Source organism: Apodemus sylvaticus, chromosome 18 (genome assembly GCF_947179515.1).
Source record: "Apodemus sylvaticus chromosome 18, mApoSyl1.1, whole genome shotgun sequence".
NCBI classification, from domain to species: Eukaryota; Metazoa; Chordata; class Mammalia; order Rodentia; family Muridae; genus Apodemus; species Apodemus sylvaticus.
In genome coordinates, this window is record NC_067489.1 from 38,958,781 (window position 1) to 38,982,788 (window position 24,008).

The following is a 24,008-nucleotide window of genomic DNA, read 5'->3' on the forward strand; positions in this document are numbered from 1 at the left end:
GTTTCTTTGTGTAGTCATGGCTGACCTGGAACTCTCCCTGTAGACCAGGCTGGCCTTGAACTTACAGAGCTCCTTCTGTCTCTGCCTCCCTGGTGGTGGGATTTAAGGTGTGACTCGTCAGTGCCCAGCTTGATTTTAGCAATCTTGACCTTGGCTTGTAAAGAAAATCCAAAGAACTTATAATTAAAAGTCACATGCATTGTTACCCACATCTCTTGAGTAGCTGAAGGAGAGATGTTTTAATCTTGTAGATGAAAGACCAGAGTATATGAAACAGTAACAATGGGCACCATCCTTGATTGCCCCCTTCCCTGCTCAATAAGAGCTGGCAGGAGGTTCAGGCAGGGGCAGATTCATTGGGAATATGTAGGATGAAAGAGGGCGGGCACTGTGCAGAATTGCACATGACTTGCCTACTGTCTAGCTTTTTAGCTACTCTAATTAAGCATCAGAAGTCAGCATGTGTGTGAAAGAACATAATAGGAATGCAGTCCAGATCAAAGACATCTCTTCCACGTAGGTCTGCCATCTTGTAAGGAGCTTGGCAGAGGTATGCTTCAGGAAAATAACATTTCTCGCCTTCCTTTCCAACTTGGACCTGGCAGAATGGCTCCGGCAAAGAAGGGTGGCGAGAAGAAGGGCGGTTCCGCCATCACTGAGGTGGTGACCCGAGAATACACCATCAACATTCACAAGCGCATCCGTGGAGTGGGTTTCAAGAAGTGTGCTCCTCGGGCACTGAAAGAAATTCGGAAACTCTCCATGAAGGAGATGGGGACTCCAGATGTGCGCACTGACACCAGGCTCAATAAAGTCGTCTGGGCCAAGGGAATAAGGGATGTTCCATATTGCATCAGAGTACGTTTGTCCAGAAAGCGTAATGAGGATGAGGATTCACCAAACAAGCTCTACACATTGGTAACTTACGTGCCTGTTACCACATTCAAAAATCTACAGACAGTCAATGTGGATGAGAGCTAACCTGCTGAATGCCAAATAAAGTTGCAGAACTGCCAAAAAAAAAAAAATAATATTTCTCTGGAAACATCCCTTCTAAGGAGACTCAATGGGCTTTTCCCTCATCGATCTGCCTATTGTCCAGTAGCACAGTTCTAGGTGTCTTTAAAACATTTACAAGTGACTACATAATATGGTGTCTGAGCACTGGGAGGGAAAGCCCCTGCAGCCTGTACCAGTTCTAAGGGTGCTGGCATCTGCTGTCTCTGTAGGTAGCAGAGAATGTTCCAAGTGATCCCTCACTTCCTCAAGCATGCTAGCAAGGGAGAAACCCTTCGGAGAGACTCCAGATTCAGTATGTGTTTGAAATTGCCTTATAAGTTACTCCTAAATTCATATTGCCTGTAAGCCATGGGCTTTGAAATGAAACACGTTTTGCAAATTGTGCTTTTCCAGCACCTCTTTCAGAGAAGCAGCTGTCCTATTTCCTCTAATAAGGTAATAAACCTGAAAATGCAATGTAAGCCTTTAGGGCATATGATTAGTGCGGCTTGCCCACACAGACCAACTCCGCATCCCAGAGCAATGAGGGGACCACTCCCTCCAATCACACAGCTCTTTGGAAGTAGAGAGCAGGCATTGGCGAATTCCCTTGTTTGGCTTATGTGGACAAAAAGAAACAAGGAGACGAAATGTGGTATATATAGACTTCCAAGCACAAAACCAGACTGCACTCATAGTACCACTGGCTTCTGAGAACACAGCACATTTTAGTATGGAATTGTAGAAAGAACACAGAACTTATGAACAGTATAGCCTCACAGTTTCTGTCCATGGGTGGGAAGAGGAAAAAAACTGCTTAGAGAAAGTCTATAGAGAGTCAGTCTGAGGAAGGGTAGAAGAGAAACAGGCTCTGAAGGAAGCATTATTTTCCCAAGTCCCTAAGTCCACTGGGTGTGATTCAGAGTTACCCAGGGAAGATCTTTGCAAGGAGGAGCTTTATTTTCTGGTGATTGGGTGTGGTGAAAGCAATTAGCATGAGAACAATAACATTTAATTAGCCAGGGCTTACTTTGTACAAAGTGGTTTTAAAAAGAGGTTGTAATGCTTTCTTCCAGTTAGCTCTTATCCAATGCGGTTTCATCAATTGCCTCTAAAATATGAAAAAGTGGAGGCTGAGGGAAGCTAAGTACCTGGTCTAAGATCGGACAGCTAGTAAGCGGCAGAGCTATGCTTCAGACTTAGTGTGCTCTAGCCTGCAAGCTTGGCCTCATAATCACTGACTTACAGTATGACAATAAAGATGGGAAGACCCTACATAATATTAGAACTCTGCAGAGGTTTCAATTCAGAGAGACAGGGGCCGGGCAGTGGTGGCGAACGCCTGTAAGCCCAGCACTCTGGGAGGCAGAGGCAGCCAGCCTGGTCTACAGAGTGAGTTCCAGGACTGCCAGGGCTATACAGAGAAACCCTGTCTCAAAAAATCCAAAAAACCAGAGAGAGAGAGAGAGAGAGAGAGAGAGAGAGAGAGAGAGAGAGAGAGAGATCCTCAGTGATTCTGATTTTTCTCCCCCTCTTTGCTGTGACCCATTTAGAACTGCAGATATTTTACCCAAGAAGCTAAAAAAATGACCTTCATGTATACTGTCTCATTTGTAAAGCGAGACTTCTATTTCCGATAGCTGTTTTGCTTCCTTCAGTAATAAAGAAAATTCTGCAATTAAATATAAGTCATTGAGAATATAATTAAGGTAAGTTTACTAAACTAAAGTTTACTAAATTCAAATTAAATTTGAATTTCGGGCAAACAATGGATATTTTTCACGTATAAGTATGTACCAATTAGTAAATGCAGTATGTATGTACTAAAATATTATTTATTTTTTTGAAATTCAAATTTAAGTGGGCATTCTGGTTTTTTTTTTAATGTTAAGTCCAGCAAACTTAAGTTAAAATAGTAACAGCAACCCTCTCCCCCTTAGATCTATGTACAGATGGAAACTTGGATTTATTGTTTCATGCCATTCTCCCAGAGAGTGAAGAAAATTACACAAATTCTTGGATCTTCTTGGGTTTTATAGCTAGTCTTTTGTATAAAATCTTGTTACCACTGTATGCTGTCCCAGCCATTGATACATCATGGAATACAGAGAGAAAATACCATCCCAGAGGTTGTTACCTCAATGTCTTGACTACTTCAGTAAATCTTGACCAGGGCAAGACACTGACCACAGACCTCATGTTAATATCTCCATAGGTTAACATTTCATCTGAATGCACCACAGAGCTAAGGTTGTCCCTTTATCCACTGATCCTTTGTGGTTGACCCGACATACAACTCTTTTTTTGTTTTGTTTTGTTTCGTTTTTTTAAAGCATTGATTCCAAATCAGCAAAGTTGCCTTTTTTAAAATGAAATGAGCCAGGCATGGTGGTGTGCACCTGTAAATTCCAGCACCAGGGAACAGAGGCAAGCAGATCTCTGAGTTCCTGGGCAGTTTGGTCAACAGAGCAAGTTCCAGAAACCCTTTCTTAACAAAACGAAATGAAACGAATTAAACAAAACAACAACAATGACAAAAACAAAGGAATAAAGCCATCAATGCTCCAGGGATGTCTGGTTTTCTGAGCAAAGGATGCTGCTTCCTCTTTCTGCTCCTCCTCCTTTTCCTCTTCTCCCATCATCCTCCCCTTCCTCCTCCCCCTTCTTCTTGACATGGCTTCTATTTGTGTAGCCCTGGCTGTCCAGGAACTCACTCTGTTGACCAGGCTGGTCTTGAACTCATAGAGATCTGTCTGCCTCTGTTTCTTGAGTGCTGGACTAAAGGTGTAGCCCCCACTGCCTGGCAGGATGCTTGCTTGTTGATGATATTTAGTAGATTTCATTGTGGTGGCAGTGATGGTGACAATGGGGTGGTACATGTATACATGGATGAAATGGGGGAGAAGGAGTGTGCCCCTTTGGTAGAATGATTTTTTTTTCCCCGACCAGAAAACCCCTATTTGGTTCTAGAAATTTACTTGCACATTTTAGCGATATATCTGTTTGTTGAGTACTGTGCATTTTAAGCAACAAATCAACTCATAAAACTGTACTGCAGCAGCATTTATTAAAAACAAGATGCACATGGTATGCAGTGAAACATTAGTGGGACTCCGTGAAATGAAAGGGATAGAAACGTTTGATTTTCTGACAGTATTTATAGTTTGCAAGGTCCCGATTGCCAGTGGCTTTCAGGTTGCTTTTTCTTTGACTGATGATGTGTCCCAGACATGGTTACTCTCCCCACATGTTAATTTCAGATGTTTTTCAGTGGGTGAATACGGATTGATAATATGCAGGAAAGTAAAAACACACAGGAGAGTTTTAATATATGGTGAGAAGGTTTCAGTTGTAAGTGATCTGAAAATACAGTCCTGTGACTCACTGTTTTATTTAAGAACTCCTGGTCTATTAAGGGTTCGCTTCACTCACCGATTTCATGTTAATCATCTTTTGTTTTATAGCCCTTTATTTTCTTGCTGGAATCAATATCCCATCAACGTCACCCGCCATCTACCCTGTGATCTATGAGAAGTTTCTGATATAGGCCTGAATTTATACCGCAGCAATTTGCTGTGAATGTTACCAGCTCTTTATCCAAAACATTGCTTCTTCTAGTTTAGTCTCAGAATTTTACTACATCTTGCACACCCAATTCCTTGCTTTGCAGAGAATAAAGGGAGACAAATAAAATGTGAAATGTCTATATAGAGGGTGCCGAAGTTTGGACTCCACCGCTCAGGCGGTAAATCCATGCAGTGGCATCGGTTAATATGGAAAGACTGGCTTTGAGACACCATGTGGCTCCTGCACAACACACTTTATGAATTTGTTTCCACCTTCCTGGAGAACGGGCTCATTTCAGGAAAACCACATTTTAAAGCAGTTTTGGATCCTGATGGTAAGTTTAGATTGCCTTGACCAAAGCAAAATCAATCACGTGTGGTGTCCTGATGTGCTCCTCCGATAGTCTTGGACCCTATCCCGTCTCTGCCTTTTGCCTTCCTTTGGCTGGGTGGCAGCTGCCCTCTAGATCATTAGTATAAATCCTGGTTGCGGACCACAGGGGGGCTCTGAGTTGTTTGCAATGATTAATTTAGAAATTAAAAGTGCATTATCCCCCCCTCTAAAAGTATATTATCCAGATTGTGGTGCCAGCATTTGTAATAAAATGAATGATTAAGTTACCTCCCTTAATCTTATCACCAAATATAATTATTTGCAGCCTCTGGGAAGTGGTCGGTAAATCCTGCTTGATGCCTGTTGTGAAAGCTCTGAGAACTTGGCCCTCTTACCACTCTAGTTTTTAGAATTTAACAGCTCCCAAATAGTAAGTCTACAAAGCTTTTTATCTCACAAACGGATTTCCTTATAATGATACTCAACTTTTTGACTGTTATATTTGTTTAGCCACATATATTCATATGTGTGTGTGTGTGTGTGTGTGTGTGTGTGTGTGTGTGTGTGGTATATGAAGGTGAGACCATCAGAGGACAAATTGAAGGAGTTCCCTCCTTCTATCATGTGGGTCCCAGGATTTGTTCGTTGGGTTTCATAGGAGTTACTTTTACCCACAGAGACATCTTGCATGCAGTCATAATTTGTTTTTTTAAAAGATATTATTTTGGGGGCTGGGGAGATAGCTCAATATGTCAGAGCACTTGGCATGCAAGTCTCATGATCTGAGATCGGATCCATGGAACCTGCGTAATAATGTATGCCCTGTTTTCCAGGGACGTGAAATCCCCATGCTCACCTTTGGAGAGAAGGAAATTAGAGACAGAACACTGTCCTGAAGCTTCAGGCCAGCTAGGCCAACTTAGGTGGCTCGGAGTTGACACTGCCTTAAAGAATGTGGGAAGGTGAGCACCAACTCCTACAGATTGTCCTCTGGCCTTCACTATGGTTTTGTGACACACACACACACACACACACACACACACACACATACACACACACACACACACACACACACACACACACACACACAGCTGTCTTTTTCCTTAATAGTCTTCTCTAGGGACAAACACAATTAGTTATCTAACACCAATGTTAAGCCCTGAAAAAAAAATATATATATATGAGTAACATTATAAAGAATGAGTAGTTTATATTTAGAAATGTGTGTGTGTGTGTGTGTGCATTATAGCAATCAATAAGAAAAGAGGCTGTATATTCTGCAAAGGCTAAATGAAGTTTCCAGATCCTTCACTGCTGGCTTTCATTAATACATAACGAGTTCTAAGAAGTATGGTCCTTCCCATGGATAGCGAAGTTGACTAACAATAATGCAACATGCTTGTGTGTCTTTACCAAAGGATCCCCATGGCTAGTGTGAGTCTGGATGACATGGTTGAAGTGAAATCAGACTGGTTGCACTACACAACTGAAAGGAGGACAGGGAACTTGTGACACAGGGGACTTGTGACACAGGGGACTTGTGACAAGAGGCTGCTGTGCCCTTATTGCTACATGTGGGAAATATAAAGATTTTGAAGAAGTGGTTGAAAAACTGAGAAATAGCTAATATTGTATTAATTGCATGAGAAAACAAATATACTTTGGATCTAACAGATTAAATTTATTGTTAGGATCTTTAACAAATGAAAAAAGAGGCCATGAGTTTGAAAACCAGAGGGGGAACATATGGGAGGGCTTGGAGAGAGGAAAGGGAAGGGAGAAATTATCTAATTATATTATAATCTCAAAAATAAAAGGAAAAATGATTTCAGCACGGAAGGAAAGAAACTGGATTAATTTGGACAGGGCTCTGAAGACTGAAACTGGTCTAAGCCCAGTGACACTCTAAGGAACAGAATCTGTTTGGCAGGAGTTTTGCCTCTCACTAGTAAGGAATAGAGTTTAGAGCTGTTTCTTAGGTAGCAACAATCCACCAATAGTGTTGTGCATTTACAGGAAAATTCTTAGAAATTTTAAGAAAACAGACTTGCAATTTGAACAGATTAATCTTAGAATAAAAATAGTTTCATTTACTGATTATCCTTTGTATCTAGTAAGTGATTAAACACATCAATGTGATAGTCCTAAGAATATGTTTATTTTTACCAGCAAGAAAATATTTATGTTAAGTGATAAAATCCTATCACTAATGTTGTCTGTCTTTGATGTATCTCTTTCATAGAAAGTGCTAAGTATATAGTGGATGAGATATCCACTATAATGTGATGTTTTGCTATGAACTACATATGCACATGTAGACTATATTAGTTACTTTTCTCATTGTTATGACAAAGTGACTAACAGAAACAATTAGAGAAGAGTTACTTTTACTCACAATTTCAATACATCACAGCAGGGAAGTCAAGAAGGGAACATTCAGTTCATTGGCTATGGGAATATGGTTGAGGGTTTTCATGTCGTTGTGTACCAAAAAATAGAGAGGGAGGGGAGAAGGGGTAGAAAGGATAGAATGAGATGAGATAGAGAGAGGGGGGGAAAGCCATGCTAGTAAAACCATCAAAGACATGCTTCCTAGAGTGCACAACTTCCTAGCAATCAGTTGGGAAGCAAGCATTCAAAATATGAGCCCGAGGAAGCATTTCCAACTCAACCAGTAACACCTTCTTCTCAGTTTATGGAAGCTGGAACCAGGGTTGTCAGGATCATTAGCTCAAGGATCAAGTAATTCAGAGGAGTTGGATTTAACTTGACTGTGAACTCATAAAAAAGGACAGAATATTTCACAAAATTGGTATCTTCAAGACGATCTCAATCATCAATTATGCAGCTGTGGGCTTAGATTTTTCAAAACCTACTTCAATTATGATTCTTTAATGCTTCAACCTCCCTTCTAGTCAATCCTATCAGAGGTAGGGAAAAAGAAAGGTTAACAGGAAACAGGGGTTGTGGACCTAGTTTTTTTGGGGTGATTCCAATCTTTGTTGTCAGCAGTCTACTCCACTAGCAAAACACCAAACATGAATCATCAGCAGCAGTCAGTTTGGCAAACACCAAACACAGAATCAGTAGCAGTGAAGCAGTAGCAGCAGTTTAATCCGGAAGTGACCATGAGGTTCCGCTGATAAGCACGAGTCCATTGAAGAGGCAAGAAGCATCTGGAATACCGTCAGAAGTTCTTTGGTGAGTTTCTTTCTGTGAAGTCACAACAAGTGAAGATCAGCAAAGAAAGCAAGACGGACCAATGCAAGAGTGTTGTCAGTGAAGGCCAGCATCAGCAAAGCCCAATGAAGACCAGCAAAGAGTTGCAAGGCGAACCAATGCAAGTGTGTTGTCCGTTGTCTGTTGGGTTAGACTTATACTCTTTCCAAATATTACATGTCCTCTCAAACATCTGCTCCAGCAAAAGGTCGCATGCCCTTTCCCCAGGTAAAAACATCATGTATCTGCTCTAATAAAATATCTTCTCATAAGACAGTTTCCAGAAAAATATCACATGATACAGCTGAGTTTCCAAAGAAACCAGGCATTCCTACTTTATGCAGCAGAAGAGTTGGCTTTCTAAAAGTGACCCTAACTAACATTCATATCTCTCTTTCTCTCTCTCTTTCTGTATGTAGTTGCTGTTCTTCATATCAAAAGGGAGAACTCAATCTGGCTTTGTGACATACTTGACCAATGCAATATATACAAAGTAATAGTGTAGGATTTCTAGGCCAGACCTTAAGAGGCCTCCACTTCCTTTCTCTTAAGACTCATTTTTGGAAAAACATTGCCATACTGTGAGATGCGTAAGTCATTGGAAGATAACTGAATCACTCTTGGAAATACCCCACGTGATACCTAGTACCAGTATCAACTGCAGAAGTGCATCACTTTGGATATTCTCTTGTTGAGCCCAGATGCCTTCAGCCTCAGATGTGGTCACGTAGAGTTTAAGATCCACCCAACTCAGTTACCACCAACAACAGAAGTTGCTATATAATATTGCTTCTATCACAAAGGGCACCTTCTTTTGTTTCCTGAAGGCCCTTGTAGACTTTGGCCCTAGGTGTCAGAGTGGGTTATGTTAGAAATTGTATTGTATTGAGAACATGCTGTTTTAATGATAACCTGGGTAGATATGATGCCAATGAGGTTATGGTAGATAAAAGTCAGAAGGTTTGAAAGATGTCATTTGGAGAGAGGTATCTTCTCAAATCTTCAGATGATGCTGGTTGTGGAAAACTTTTATGTAAAAGCCCTTATAGAGTTCTAAGGTAGCCATAATTGCTGTTTAAGTAGGACTATAGCACTTTCAAGATCTAACCTGCATTACTAAAGAACTGAGGCTTTTGACTAAAAGCCACCTACACATTTGTACCTTGTATCAGTTTTATAGTTTAGATTTTAAAACATTATGCTTTACTTTGTTTTCTAAGAGATAATGTGTTTGTCTAGTAATTTTTTGGGCAATGTCTACACAATAGCCCATAAGAAATGTGGAGTATGTTTGTGCTATGATTTTCAGGTCATAAGGTATCCTTTCCCTCAGATAATCAGTTACCCATTACTTTTTATTCCTGAGATAATATCAAAACAGTTTCATCGAATTTAAGTTTATTTTCTTGTTAGAACCCAAGACTAGCTGGCCAGTGGTGGCACACACCTTTAATCCTACCACTTGGGAGGCAGAGGCATGCAAATTTCTGAGTTCAAGGCCAGCCTGGTTTATGGAGTGAGTTCCAGGGCTTCATTAGAGAAACCCTGTCTTGAACCCCCCCAAAAAAAACCCAAAAGGGGGAAAACCCCAATCCCCCCAAAAAACCAATAAACACCCAAGACTTAGTGTAGTAAGACATCTTTATTAAAATATTAAGTTCATCAAATATTAAATCAACAAATGTCTAATGCTTCTCTTTAAAATGCACACCCACATGTCACCTGGTTAAAGGAGGGGGACATCTCCCCAACATGAGTATGAAAGATATTTTAAGTTCCTGAAACAGAACTCTAAAATTCATAGGACTGAGATGGAGAGTTATTTTAATTTCTATCCAGAGAAAACCACAGTACCCCTGACTAGAAATGAATGTCCCACCTCCTTTACACTGGCTACCATTTATGAAGAACAAATGGCTGTCATTGACATCCTATGAAGACAGAAGTTGGCCCTATTTCAAGGAGTAGTGTCCTAGCAATGCTAGTGAATTTTAATTACAGACTTTTATTATGAAGAGAGCTTTATAATCACATTTTATGTGCATAATTTTTGTTTGTGAAATATTTGAGATTCATTGGACCTGTCTACAATCCATCATTTAAAAAGTTAAGGCAGAAGGATTGCTATAGGTTTAAGGACAGTGTAGCTACATTGTGAGTTCCAGGCAAGTTCTGGTCTATGAAATGAGTTGTTTCTTCTTCTTCTTCTTCTTCTTCTTCTTCTTCTTCTTCTTCTTCTTCTTCTTCTTCTTCTTCTTCTTCTTCTTCTTCTTCTTCTTCTTCTTCTTCTTCTTCTTGCTTTGTTGTTGTTTGTTTTCTTAACTGAAAAGATGGCTTAGTGTTAAGGGCACTGTCTTAGTTAGGGTTTACATTCAAACCACGACAGGCACTAGTTAATGGACTAGTGACTGCTGTAGAGAGCCTGAGTTCAATTTCTAGTACCTATGTGGTAACTCACAACCATCCATAACTTCAGTTTCAGGGCTCTGTCGTCCTCTTCTAACCTCCACAGACACTGCAAGCATGTGGGGCATAGACATACATATAGACAAAATATCCATGAACATAAAAAGCAGATGACAAATCAGGACCAAAATTTTGTTCATTTTTTTATACAGAGAGCACTTAAATATTCATAGTTTTAATTAGTTTTCCCCCCTCTGATCAAATCAAGGTTTACTCTTTCAAGTGAGAATCTGTGGTCTGTTTGTCAGATGCCTTATTTCTACCTTAACCTTAAGTTTTCTTGTTACAAATTGTTCGAAACTGTTATGAAGCTTATCATACTTATTCCTGAGCAGTCTGATTTTATTTTAGAAAGAATAAGTATTAATAAATCCATCAAATTTATAACCTACTTAAGGGAAGAAGAGAAAGAAAGTTGTAATAAATTAAATCTATAAGTAGTTTCCACTCTAAGAGATTCTATGAATAAGAACAAGACTCAGTGTGCCTGTATGCTCTGCTCAGATTAACCTACATATAACATTATCTTTGTCTTTGCTATTTTCTTCTTTTCAGATTTATATTTTTTCCTTAACAGATACATAAGACATAAAAAATATATATGTTTTTAGAGTACCACTTGATATTTCAATACATACAAACATTGACAGATATTTAATCAAAGCAAATTTATCTGTTTTCTCAAACACTCATCATTCCTTCATAGTAAAAGATGTAGGCTTAGATGTATTCAAACTTATGTTAATAAGGGTTAGCAAATGCTTTGAACCCCCTTCTAGCCCATTGTCCAAACATGGGGGAGAAAATGTGGTAAATAGGACAAGGGGATGTGGACCTCTTTAGAAGTAGTTCCATGGGGTGATTCCAATCTCTGTTTGTTCGAATACTAACAATCCAGTTAAGTAGTGTCAGAATAACAAACACAAATCAGCACTGGTGTTATGATCCAGCAGAAAACACCAGGCCTCTGCCAGGAGGGACCAGTACCAGCCAGTGACACCAGGAGAAGTTCTCTGCTGTGCTTTTCTTCATGAAGCATGATCAGTGATGATGAAGACTTGAGAACAAAGTTGTAAAGCTAGTGCCCTGTCACTGTCTGTTGAGAGCTATTTATACTCTCTCCAAGCATCACACATGTGTCCTCCATGGGTCTTGCTTTAGCAAAACACAATGTGTGTCTGTATCACCTGAAATATATAGAAACTTCCACTTTAAAATGGTTCAAAATTTCTTTTATCTAGCTTTTTTGAAAAACATGACAAATATTCATTTTCAGTAATCTATAGTCATCTACTGTGTAATTAGTATCAGAATGTCTTAGTCCCATGATAACTTAATAAACGTTGATCTCCTTTTCTATGCCTTCCCCTTTTTTATTTTCTCTCAGCTTCTACTAACCAATTTACATTCAACTTCTAGAAGTTAACTTCTTAATGTTCTATATATGAGTGAGATCATGTACTTGTTAAGCCTGGCTTTCTAAAACTTATCCCAGTGATGTGTAATTCCACAACTGTTGCCACAAATTACAGAATTTCATCACTTTCAATGGCCAAATAACCATTCCATTGTGTATTGTTACTGCTTTTTCTTTACCCATTCATCAGGTGATAGAAACTTAGGTTGTTTCCATTTTGACTATTAAATAATAAGGACCAGTGGATGGTCAGATATTTCTTCAACTTATTTCTCTTTCAGACTGTGTCTCTTTCCCTTTGTTATGTACTCAGTGGTAGGATTCCCAGATCATTTTTTCTGAGTCCTTTGAAGAATCTTCATATTGTTTTCTGTTATATTAACTCACATTTCCAACAACAGCATTTCAATGTTTTCTCCAAAGCTCTACTTCCATTTATTTCTAGTCTTTTTGTTTGTTTGTAGAGTATTAGTTGTTCAGGAACAATGATATGATACTCTACGCAGATGCACTGGGAACCCCCAACTCAACTAAGCATCCTGGTCCCTCAAGAGAGGGAGAGATTAAGGAAAACACACATACTCTGTGACCAATGTGTATATAGGAAGTAAACAGGTTACTGGCAGAATGAATGCCCAACTGAAGAAAAACAACAGAAGAGCTAATAGATTTTCCTAAGCCAAACAAAGGGGAATTCCAACCAGAACTGATCTACAAGAATCTCATTAGCTGGGCTGGGCTGGACTCAGAAGAGGGAAGACCAAGCTACCTGAATTTGGACCACCAAAATCTGATGGTAACCATGGAAATTGGGGGCCAACCCATGACGTTTTTTTGGTAGATACTGGTGTTAATATTCTGAGGTAACTATGACAGTATCTCCCTTTACAATGTGAACTACCACTATAGTGTGAGCCACTGGAGATAAGACAATTTGATTCTTTTGGAAGTCTCACTGATGGGAGAGGCCATTTAATGACTCATAAATTGGCTTTCCTACCAGAATGTCTGATGTACCTCTTGGGCAGAGACTTGCTAATAAAGCTGGAAACCCAAATAACCTTTACTCCCAAAGGAGCAACGAGCCTCACTTTTGGTAACAAAGGACACTTTTATAATGACAGTGATTGTCATCATGCAGAGAAGAGGAATGTATTCTCCAGGTGAAGAGCAAACGAGTCTAATACATTTGCTAAGACTTTCCCACTGTCTGAGCTAAAAACGGTCCATGGCTTGACTAGAAATAGTGCACCTATCATGGTGGATCTGATAATCCACCAGTGCTGTTCCTGTGCGACAGAGACAATATCCAGTGCACCAAGAAACACACTTGACAATTCAGGACAATATTCAGTGGCTGCAAGATATAAGAATCCTGGTAGAATGTCAATCCTCTTAGAATACTCCTTTTTTCCAGGTCAAGGTGTCTAGGGGAAACGATTATCAATCAGTTCAGGATCTCTGTGCTGTCAGCCATGCTGTAGTTACCAATTATCTTGTGGTATTGCATCCTTATATTCTCTCAAGTTTTCTGCTAGTACAAGTGAGCTGCCTTATCTGCTTTGATCTCAGGGATGCTGTCCTCTGCCTCTGACTGTCTTCAAGCTAGTCACTATTTGCCTTCTAATGGAAGTGCCCACACACAGGGAAGGAAAACACAGTTAACCTGGTCCAGGCTTCTATAGGTTATTAAAAATGTACTCAATTTATTTGGTGAGACATTGGCTAATGATCTTTTAGTCTTTCCCAGAGAGACCTTAGTTTGCACCCTTCTAGGGAGCCCTACCTGGGACGGTTGTCAGAATGGGACAAAGCCTTGCTGCTTCTACTCTCTACCACAGGCTACAAGGTATCCTGGAAGGAAGGCTCAAATCTGCAGACAGCAATCCAACTGCCATGGTTTTGTCATCTCAAACAGACACTGGACACTTAGACATGAGAGGAAACAAGGCATCTGTGTAATACTCTGGCCAAACACCAAGAAAGAAGTCCAAGAATTTCATGGGGCTGCAGGATTTGCATACTGTTTCAAGGATAGCTAAGCCACTCTATGAAGTGACAGCAAGGCCAACAAAGATTCCCCTGGATGAAAGCCTTGAGCAAGGAAAAACCTACAGAAAATAAAGATGCTATTGACTAATGCTCTGGTGCTAGGGTTGCTTTGTGTCAGCCAAAGCTTTGACCTTTCTTTGTGAAAAGCAGTGAGTTGAATTGAGAGTCCTTACTCAGACAGTAGGATCCTGTCAGACACTTGTAGCATAAGTATCTCAAATGCTACATCCAGTAGCAGCTGGATGGCTACCATGCCCCTCTGGGCACTGTCAGCCACAGTGACTTTGGTTAGAGAAGCAGATAAGCTTACACTTGAGAAAAAAAAATGTGCCCCATGTTGTTGCCACACTCTTGAATAGTCAAGGACATAAATGGTTGACTGGTGTTAGGATGACACACTATCTAGTACTCTGTGAAAACCCACAGGTCTGTCTGCATGGAGACCATGTGTGTAGCGAATCTTGCCATATTCCTGCCTGCTGAAGTAGGAACCATTGTCCATGACTGCAAAGATGACATAGATGAGGTATATTCAAGCAGACTAGACCCAGCAGATATGCCTTTCCAAAATGCTGAGTTACAACCATTCACAGATGGAACCAGCTTTGTTCAGGAAGCAAAAAACCAAAAAGTCCACATATGCAATAACCACTTGAGACTAGGTGGTAGCAAAGGCCCTGTCACAGGGTTGGTCAGCACCACAGTCAGAACTCTGGATGCTCAGCCAATTATTAAAACATGCTGAGGGAAGACCAGTCAATATTACACAGAATCAGTATGCCTTTGCCACCTTCTATGTCCCTGGAGCCATATATAAGAAAAGGGGTCTACTCAAAGTAGGAGGAAGAAAAAGAAAATAAATCTAATTGCTAGAGATAGTCTAGAAGCCATTCCCGGTAGCAGAGATAACATTGAAAAGGACAGAAGAAGAGACTTGACTTGGTTTGTAACGGAAACTGGTTGGATGATCAGGCAGCACGAGAAGCTGCCAATGGGTCAGTTTCCCCTGTGAGCTCTGAACTGGTTTTTAAAATTTTGTTGGCACCATTATTACCCTTTTCTCCAGTACACCAAGGAGGGAGATGAATGGACCATATATGAAGATGGAATTAAGGAAAAGTGGAGTTGGTAGAATTTGGTACATCAGTTTCTAATGTGATATTAGTTTATCTGGTGGCCTACCATCATAAGCTAATACATCTGAGAAAGACTGCAGTGGAAAATTTGCCAAATTTCATACCTAAGCTTTTATGGTCCTCCCTTCTCCCCAGGGTTGTTGGCCACCAGCCCATGAGGACAAAGGGAAAAGAAGGCCCATGAATACGACAGACTACCCAGATCACCTTTAGAGAGGCAGTTCAACTTTCTTTAGGGTGAATCTGGGGCTGCATAGTTTTAGAGGAGAGGACAGAGGTTTCCAGGGTGGGTATGTACCATTGTCTGGAGTTTAGGGTGCTAGGAGTACCCTAATTTCTTTTTGCATAGGCATGAAGATGCATTCCAAAAATACCAGATGCTTGCTGTACAGGTTCTTTTTCAGAGAGGAAGCTGAACCTGCAATCTCACCAAGGCTACAGGACATTTCTCAGGGAAAGGATGTGGGGCTCTGGCTCCCCAGATCAAGCAGAGGAAAGGAAGCACTGCTAAGAAAATGGAGTCCTCTATTTTGCACCAACGTAAGAGAGCGGTCTAGACATAGAAGACTGTGACCTTAAATAGCACGATGCAACAAGCTTTCTATGTATGTGCTCAAGTAAATGCTTGATGTGTAACTTGTGCATTAAACAATGCTAACCAAGGACCTTAGCTCAATCTTAGGGTTCAAGCAACAGGGTCTTCCTCCTTGCTCATCTATAATAACCCCACCTTCCACACACCAAGCCAAATGCTGGGAGGGTGGCAAGCTTTTTCAAGGTGTATACTGGATGAGAGAAATGAAGGCCAAACAATATTTACTTTATCTGTACCAAATCCACTCAATCTTTTGGAATAAAGACAATGTAGACTATTGACCCATACCTAGGCCTAAACCAATGCAAACTTATGAGCTAGACACCCATTGATACCAGGTTCTGAGTGCAACTCATCATCTTCTTAATGATATAATCCTTAGCTAGCAAGAGGTTGGTAGTTATATATATTCTTAGGATGCCCTTGGTACATCAGTGACTTTATAGGACATAACTACAGTGTTCATATCACCAGATCCTGCTACAGCAAGTCTTAGTATAAAGGCATGAGTTATCTCAGAAGACTTCAGCATGCATTACAAAAAGATGCTATCCAGGTCAAGAGAAGGTCATTCAATCAATGTGATTGAAGCCATTAAGGCCCATGGCCTGTGCATCCCCTCTGTGACTTCTTTTCATATGTGAGAAAGGCTTATATTTATGCTTACCAGTAGATTAAACAGGAACCTCTACTTTAGACTTCTTCACACCTTAAATGGACATAGTTACAAATCAACACAAAGGACTTTTCCCTTTGTGTGCACATGCCTGACCAAAGAGAGTCATCCAAATTATACCTTTATTGATTGGACTAGTGATCACTGCTGGAGTAGGTGCTGGTACTAGAGGAATTATCTCATCCAACAATTATCATCACATGTACAAAGACCCAAGAGAAGATAGAGTTTCACAAACAATTATGGTCTTGTAAGACAAACTGGACTGCTTGTCTGAAATGGTCTTACATAATTGAACATATTTCAATTTGTATACTACTGAGATGGGTGGCATTTGTCTCTTTTTGAATGAGAAATGTCTCTATGCAAATCAATTAGGAATAGTCAGAGAGAACTTCCAAATAGCTCAAAGAGTAAATCACAAAGTGAAGGCAAGAGTTAGCTAAATCCTGGAATTATGGTTACAGCATTTGAAAGTGGTTTCTTCCATTCACTGGGTCTCTTCTCATACTTTTCATATTAGTTTTGTTTCATCATGTATCTTTAATCTCTCTATCCAGTTTGTTTGGTTCTGAGACTATAAATGTACCCCATTATGCCTGGCTAAGTTGATATCCACAGTAAGATTTCTGGGTTTCCTATAAGCTTCAACTGTTAATGTTTGGAGAGATGGCAGCACATTTTCCAAATTGTATTAGATGCCATTAATAAATGTATGATCTGTTTTGATGAACTTTAATGTAAGCCAATGGCAGAGAGAGCAGAAAAGTATGACATTAGAGAAGCCAATGCATGTAGAGGTAGGGAGCCTTTCCACCATGACCTGTGCATTATAGGTTCAGGGAGAGAGAGATAGGAAAAACAGATAAGAGGCATAGTACCATGGTTACCCACTTTGGGCTGAGTCTCCCATAGGAGTCATTAATTAACTCTGCCTCCTTTTCCTTTCTGAATTTGGTAAGGAGACCATAGTACAGGACAATGCTTCAGTAACAGCGGGAATGATATCAGTGTAAAAGTGGTGTAGTTTGGCCAGAGGAAGTCTGAGTTAGCCCTGGGTCCTGAAATGCCATCTTGGGGTAATCAATGGTCATTGTTTTTTTTAGGAGCTAAGACTCAGCTTTTGGTGGCCATCATGGTATTGAAAGTGACCCTACTATACAAGCCGTATTGTAACTAGTCTTCTAGAAGACAGATGGTGTCCGTGGAGAAAACTAGAGGTCGTGTATTGTACGTCAATGGCTTTACCAAGTACTAAGAAAAGATAATAAGCCACAGCTTCATCAGACACATGCTTAGTTGAATGACAAGGTATTTATGAGCCTGGAATACTGATGGAATCAGGATAGAATCAGTAAAGATTCAAGGGACCTTAACAGATCTAAGGACGGACCCTTAACATCTATCTTTATGGTGCCATCACCACAGAAAGCTGAAAAAACTGAAATTATCCCAAAGACACAGAGTCAGTTCGTAAGCATTTGATTTATAAATCAGTAACACTGTCAATATGTAGCAGCAGATGGCCATGCCAGACATCAGTCAGAGGAGAGGCCATTCATTGGCCCTGTGGGAATGCAAGTCAGGAAATTTGGGGAGGTGATCAGAGGGATGGGGATGGGATAGGGGGTTTCAGAGAGGTAACAAGGAAAGAGGATACCATTTGAAATGTAAATAAAGCAAATACCTAATTAAAAAAAAAAACAACTGTGTTGCCCCCACGAGTGTGGTAGGGATTAGAGGGAAAGGTTCAGTTAGTCATAGAAACTGAGCAGGCTCAAGTTCATCCTCTTACCTGAAAGTACAGATGACTTTTTATTCTGTTGCATAACTTTGGCAGAGACTGGAAGACCAGAATTGTGGCGGGCAGACTTTCTCACTTTCTCTTTGCATGGTCTCTGTCTCTCCTGCACTTGGGTTTGCTTCTGCTGATTTTGCAAGCCTGGAAATTGGACCGTTATGCCTGTTGCCCAGACTATGTTCTGAGGCTCCTTGGAAAGTCCTATGTATATAGTTTGAGTTTTCCTGACTGAGTTGTCTAGAGTATTCAGTTAGGTGTGAAATAGAGTTGCTCCCAAACCATTTGAATTCAGAAGAATTAACTGTAATTGGTTTGGGAGATAAAATTTGTTTTCCTAGGAGCTGATGATTTTGAAAGAGAACCTATTTCACGTTGCTGTTTGGGAGTAGATATTTCTCCAGCATGGTATCTTTGTTTCTGACCATAGAACCCAGACGTAGGATTTCGGTAATCGTTCCAGGTTTCTGGTCAGTCTCATGGGGTTAATGATATCCACTATCATTTGGATGGGGCTTTAGGTTCTCACAGCACCTTCACAGGCATTTATCACATTAGACAGCGCTGCTGATAATGATCTGTGACTTCACCTGCTGACCCGCTCACCCTCCCATTGAGATTCCGTCTCTTTGTAAGGATTTCCTCCTGAGGTTGATTTAGTTACTCAAAGTTCCTTAGAAATAAGATAAAACTGAATAAAGGGGAGACTTTGACTTTTCCTAGTCTAGAAGTTCCAAGTTCATTGTGTTTGATTATAGAAGATAAACTTTAGATGACATCCGACAACCGTTCCCTTGTGATATGAAAATAAAGGCAAACACCACAGTCTCAATAAAGATCAAAACATCCCCAAGCACAGAAAAGATGAAATGAGATAGGTAAGGTCACCTTTCAAGATTAAACAATTAGGACAATGGATCCTGCTTACGTCTTCAAGTTCCTTGTTTAGAGTTCTTTGAAAGCCTACAGACAACTGGGCAAGGATTCACTCTGATGACGGTCTCTTTTCAGAGTTAGCTAACATTGGTCAGTGTTGGAAGGAGACATATCAATCAAATCTATTTTTAGAGCTAAATTAGCATATGGTTTTACAAACTCACATTTTCATCCATATAAAAGCCAGGGAGCGCTATCACAAAAATATGGTCAGGATTTAACTGTCTCTCCGTGAGATCTAGCCCTAAAGCCAGAGGGATACCCTGTTCCTTAAACCTTAAACTCAGGGCTGCTGCCTCTGAAACTTGACTCTGTAATTTGGTAAGTGTTTTAAAAAATACAGCTAAATGGCTACCACATGGTGGAAAATTAGCAATCTGGGACTGAGACTTTTGTGTGGCATTAAACCCACATATGGAAAAAATTAAATATCATCCTCAATGCCCTCCATGTGTTCAGTTGTATTAAATGAAATGCTTATAAAGTGTGACATTATTTAACTTTTATAGGGTTTGTCACATCTAGTAAAACTTATTATTGTTCTTTTGAAAAACTTCATACAGGTGCCTCTGAGCTCACGTCAGTCTGGATACTCTATAATGTACATATAATTTGTTACTGGATATGGTACTAGGAAATCAACAGAATTCCAACCAGGATGACTTACGACGGCACCAGCCCCAGTAACTGCCAATAAGCAATAATATTTATAATAATACTTTCCTTTTTATAGTGAAGATTTTATAAAACCTGCAGGTAGAGTGTGGATCATAAATTGTTGGGGCAAAAATGGCCTCTTTGAAATAAATGACTCCAAGTATCTCATATTTCCCAAATTTAACGGACCACGTGACCCTCAAAGTTTCCATCTGTGAACTCGGCTGTTGAGGAAATTCCATAATCAGATTTCTAACTCTGAAATTAATAGAAATTCTCAGGAAATTTGTCAGCATGGTTGGTTTACACGGACGTAGGAAGAGAGCTTCTCCCACTGTTACTTGCTACAGAATGAATGAAGAATACGTTTAGACCTGAGACCTGAGACCTGAGACCTGAGGTGTTTCTCGGAGCCTGGGATATCATCTCTGTCTCAACAGGAGTGGTTTGTAGTCTGCTGGCCTCAGTATTGCCTGTGATACTGTGAGGCGAGAGACTCCATTATATAGACTCACTGTCAGAGCTGCGGGAAGTCTTTTAGATGACGTGTTTGTATTCTTTCTGAAGTGGAGACATTTTTGACACTCCAAAGCCCAGAGTTTGGACAAACTCAGCAAAAGCAGAGAATCTGAGTGCATGTCTATACCTATTCATTCATAACTGATATATCCAGAGTGTGATAGTGTGGTCTGGTCTGATAGTTCTTGAGATAGTTCTAAAATGTGCCTGGCATAGAATTCAGTCCCTTGGTTGTGTGGGATGTGAGGAATGGCCAGGATACAGAACTGAGCCTGTTGTCGTGGGCATTCTGTGTTAGGATATATCGCCTTCCTGCAGTTGTCCTGTGGACAGTGGGCAGGAGACTCGGCTTGGCTGAGATTTGACACCCACGGGTCTCAAATTCACCATAAAATTTATGAAGTGCCCTTAGATTATCAAAATTTAAACATTTAAATCTCAGATCTGGATTTTTTTTTTTTAAACTGTAGACAAAAGAATTTGCCCTGCTCTTAAGTGTGATAGATCAAATTTCCAGGCAGTTTAAAAGGTGTGCGTGGTTTCACACAGAGCATAGAGAAATTTACCAAACTCAATTCTTCCCGGTAAAGACACAGGCCAAAGTCTGCTTTATTACCACACACTGTGAGATGCTTCAGGTTCTGGTGGAGCGATTTGACTTCAGGAGGAATGCCAGGGCTAACATTTCACCTTGAGAAGAGCTGGGCAGAGACAATGACTTGTCTACAGGAAAACAAATGACACCTTTGCAAGGAATGTTTTGTGTGTTTCCTGCACAGTTATCCCATCACCCCACGCTGTTGCACTGCGGGGAGAATGCCGCTGTGGCTTGCGTTATGGTATCAGTGGTTCTCTGGGCCTAGATTTTCGCACGGAGCCACAGACTGCCGGAGGCAGCTGGTAGATGATCAAAGCCTCAAAGCGCTGCTAAAAATGGGCTGTAAACGTCAATTTTTTTTCAAGTAACTGTTTTCGTCCCTTCGTTATCCATTTCATGCCGCGCAGTAACGTTACTTGGGAGCTGGCACAGCAGGGTGGGGTGAAAACACTCTTGAAGTTATGGACTCTGTATTCCACGGGGCTTCTTCTCAAAGTAGCAGCAAAAGTGTCTGCGTAGTGCAATTTCAACCCACAGTCGTCTCTTTATTGTTACTGGATGTAATATTTCTTCCTCTCCCGTCATCTCATGAGGAGATGGTCTCTTCTGGTGTCTTGGAAGTTTCTACAGAGTCACCAGGATTGAGAAGTTAACTTTTTCTTTTTTTTTTCTTTTTTCTTTTTTTCCTCCAGCAGCGCAAGCTGTTATAAGCAGCATATAAATATTGGTAGTCACATTCTGCTGCTATTGACAACATCTGAACATTTACCCAGCGGCAGCCAAAAGTCAATGTTTTTTCAGAGGGATTTGCAAAATACATGATTCCTTTGTTTATTTATATTTCTGGTGGAGAGTGCAGATGGGAAACTCGGGAGCCAGCTCCATTTGCTAATGAAATGTGCGGGTCCAGCTGCCAGGAGTACAAGGGCCAGCCATCCAGTTTGGAGGATTGCAGCTGGCCCTCGATAGCTCTGAGTCGGTGAAGGGGAAGTTAGAGGTGTTTGGTTAGACTGGAAGCGGCTGGGGCAGCTTTCCCCGAAGTGAGAATCCTGGCGTGCATGGCCTTGGCTGGGCCTTGCCAGGGCAGGCGGAATGCTGAGCAGGGAGGCTGTTGTGTTCACGTGGTGGTCCTGGAAGCAGACCTGCTTTCTGGCTGGCTCGGATGCCCAAGGAGCCGCCACTCTTTGCCATCTGGCTCCAATGAAGGCTGAAGGAAGAAAGTACTGAGAACCCCTCCCATTCCTGGGCTAAGATCTCAGAGGGCCACTGACCATTTGTGACACTCGAGTCGAAGCAAAGTCAGAAACCACAAACTTGCTCTTTCGTTGGTAGTTTGAATACTAATTAGGAAATTAACAAAAAACGGTAATACTAATTTAGAAAACAATGAGACATTTAAGAAGCTAAACAGGACATAGTTACCTGAGATTTAAATATTTTTTAAATATTTATGAAATATTTTAAAAAATTTAAATATATTTTTGAATATATTTTTTGTGAATGTATTACATATAGATACATGTACGCATGCATTATTTGAATTTAAGCATGCACACATGTTTTTCTTTGATATTGAATTTTTTTTGTATCAATCTAAAGTCATTTTTGCGGTGATGCCAGGACCTTGCACACACCAGTGGAGTGACGTATGACTGAATTGTATCCTAATCATTAAGGCCTTTTAAAAAATAGTTGACTTATAATTTTAATTATCTTTCTTACAGGAAGAACCACTCTAATGAACTCTTCCTTACTTTCAAATGGAGAACTCAAAAATACTTGCAGAGCATTTTGAAGGCAGACTACTTATGAACCTTCCCATAATTTGATGACTATTTTAAAAATGTAACTCAACCCTATTGAGTTGTTTTAAAACAATCATTTGGATTTTGTTTTTAAAAATAGGAACAATACTTCTCTTTTTGCACTCCTCACTGATTTCAATAATAGTTCCTTAATTTAGGCAATTAAAATCTGAGCTAGCCTAAATAGGCTTGGGGTACGAATCTGATGAATATTTGGTCCCATAACAGCACCTGGGATGGGAGGAGAAGGGGGAGGCACACTAGAATGTTGCACACCCAGAAGTGAATTGCTTTCTAGCATGGCTGAGGGGAGTAATGGAGTTCCAAGACCAAACAAAAGTCAGTTCAGAGAGCTCGTGTTGTATTTAACTGGAGGAGACTGGTTTCTATTGTCTGTGGCTTTGCTATGGACCCACAACTTAGAGTGGAGCCAAAGAGGGGTTGTAGGGATGTGTGCTGTGATGTCTGATTCTTCTGTGACTCCTGTAGCAACAAGAGCCTGTCCCAGGCCGCACTGGAAAGGTTTCTAATTATATTTACTTTGAGCAGTAGGTACACAGCTTGTTTTTGTTTGTTTTTCTCTAGCACAGTGTGGCTGGTTAGAAGAACACTAGGTTAGAAGAACACTAGCGTGTAGCTGAACCAGCACCAATATTTATTTATCCTCCTCTCTTTCATTGAGAGGGTAGGACACATTATGCCTTTGCCTTTCTTTAAGTGAACAGAAAAGGAGACACGACAGCCATATTAAGAAAGAGATCTCCGTTTCAGGACAGAGCTGGCCCACATCTGGATTTGGTAAAACTTGGCCTTCGTGCCCAACTTTACAACTGAGCTAGCTCAAGTACTACAGGGTCATGACTCGCCTAGGGTCAGTTCGTCAGTCAATAGCTAGTTGCTATATGATCTCCAACCCTCGTAACTTTTAGCCCTATATTTTAACGATTAAGCCACGTGGCTGGCGACGGAATATACCACAAAGCATCCCAGATGTACACTGGGAAAAGTTCTTCTGTGACCTAGCTAACATCAAACCCCCTCAGGACTTGGCGTTTATTAAATGTTCTCTTACGGTGTAAGCGCATTAACCCCGGTGTTATGAGGATTTCCCCGCATGACAATGTTATAAGATTTTCTTACGAGGTCACGTCCTCGGAAGGCAGGGATTTAAAAGCTGCCACAACCGGCAGCGAAGGGAGCAACATGTGTCTTTGCTTCGAGGCTGTCATTTTAAG

General features: G+C 40.6%; 1 protein-coding gene across 1 annotated transcript; it reads left to right on the forward strand.

Annotated features, from left to right (window-relative positions):
• The first annotated feature begins 585 nt into the window (after positions 1 to 585).
• On the forward strand, positions 586 to 1,020 carry LOC127668597 (60S ribosomal protein L31-like). Its single transcript, XM_052162261.1, has one exon. It carries the CDS (start codon positions 607 to 609, stop codon positions 979 to 981), a length of 375 nt encoding a protein of 124 aa, XP_052018221.1. The 5' UTR covers positions 586 to 606; the 3' UTR covers positions 982 to 1,020.
• Positions 1,021 to 24,008: the final 22,988 nt, after the last annotated feature.

Coding starts and splice junctions, on each gene's coding strand:
- LOC127668597 (XM_052162261.1), top strand. CDS start 607: ATGGCTCCGGCAAAGAAGGGTGGCGAGAAGAAGGGCGGTTCCGCCATC.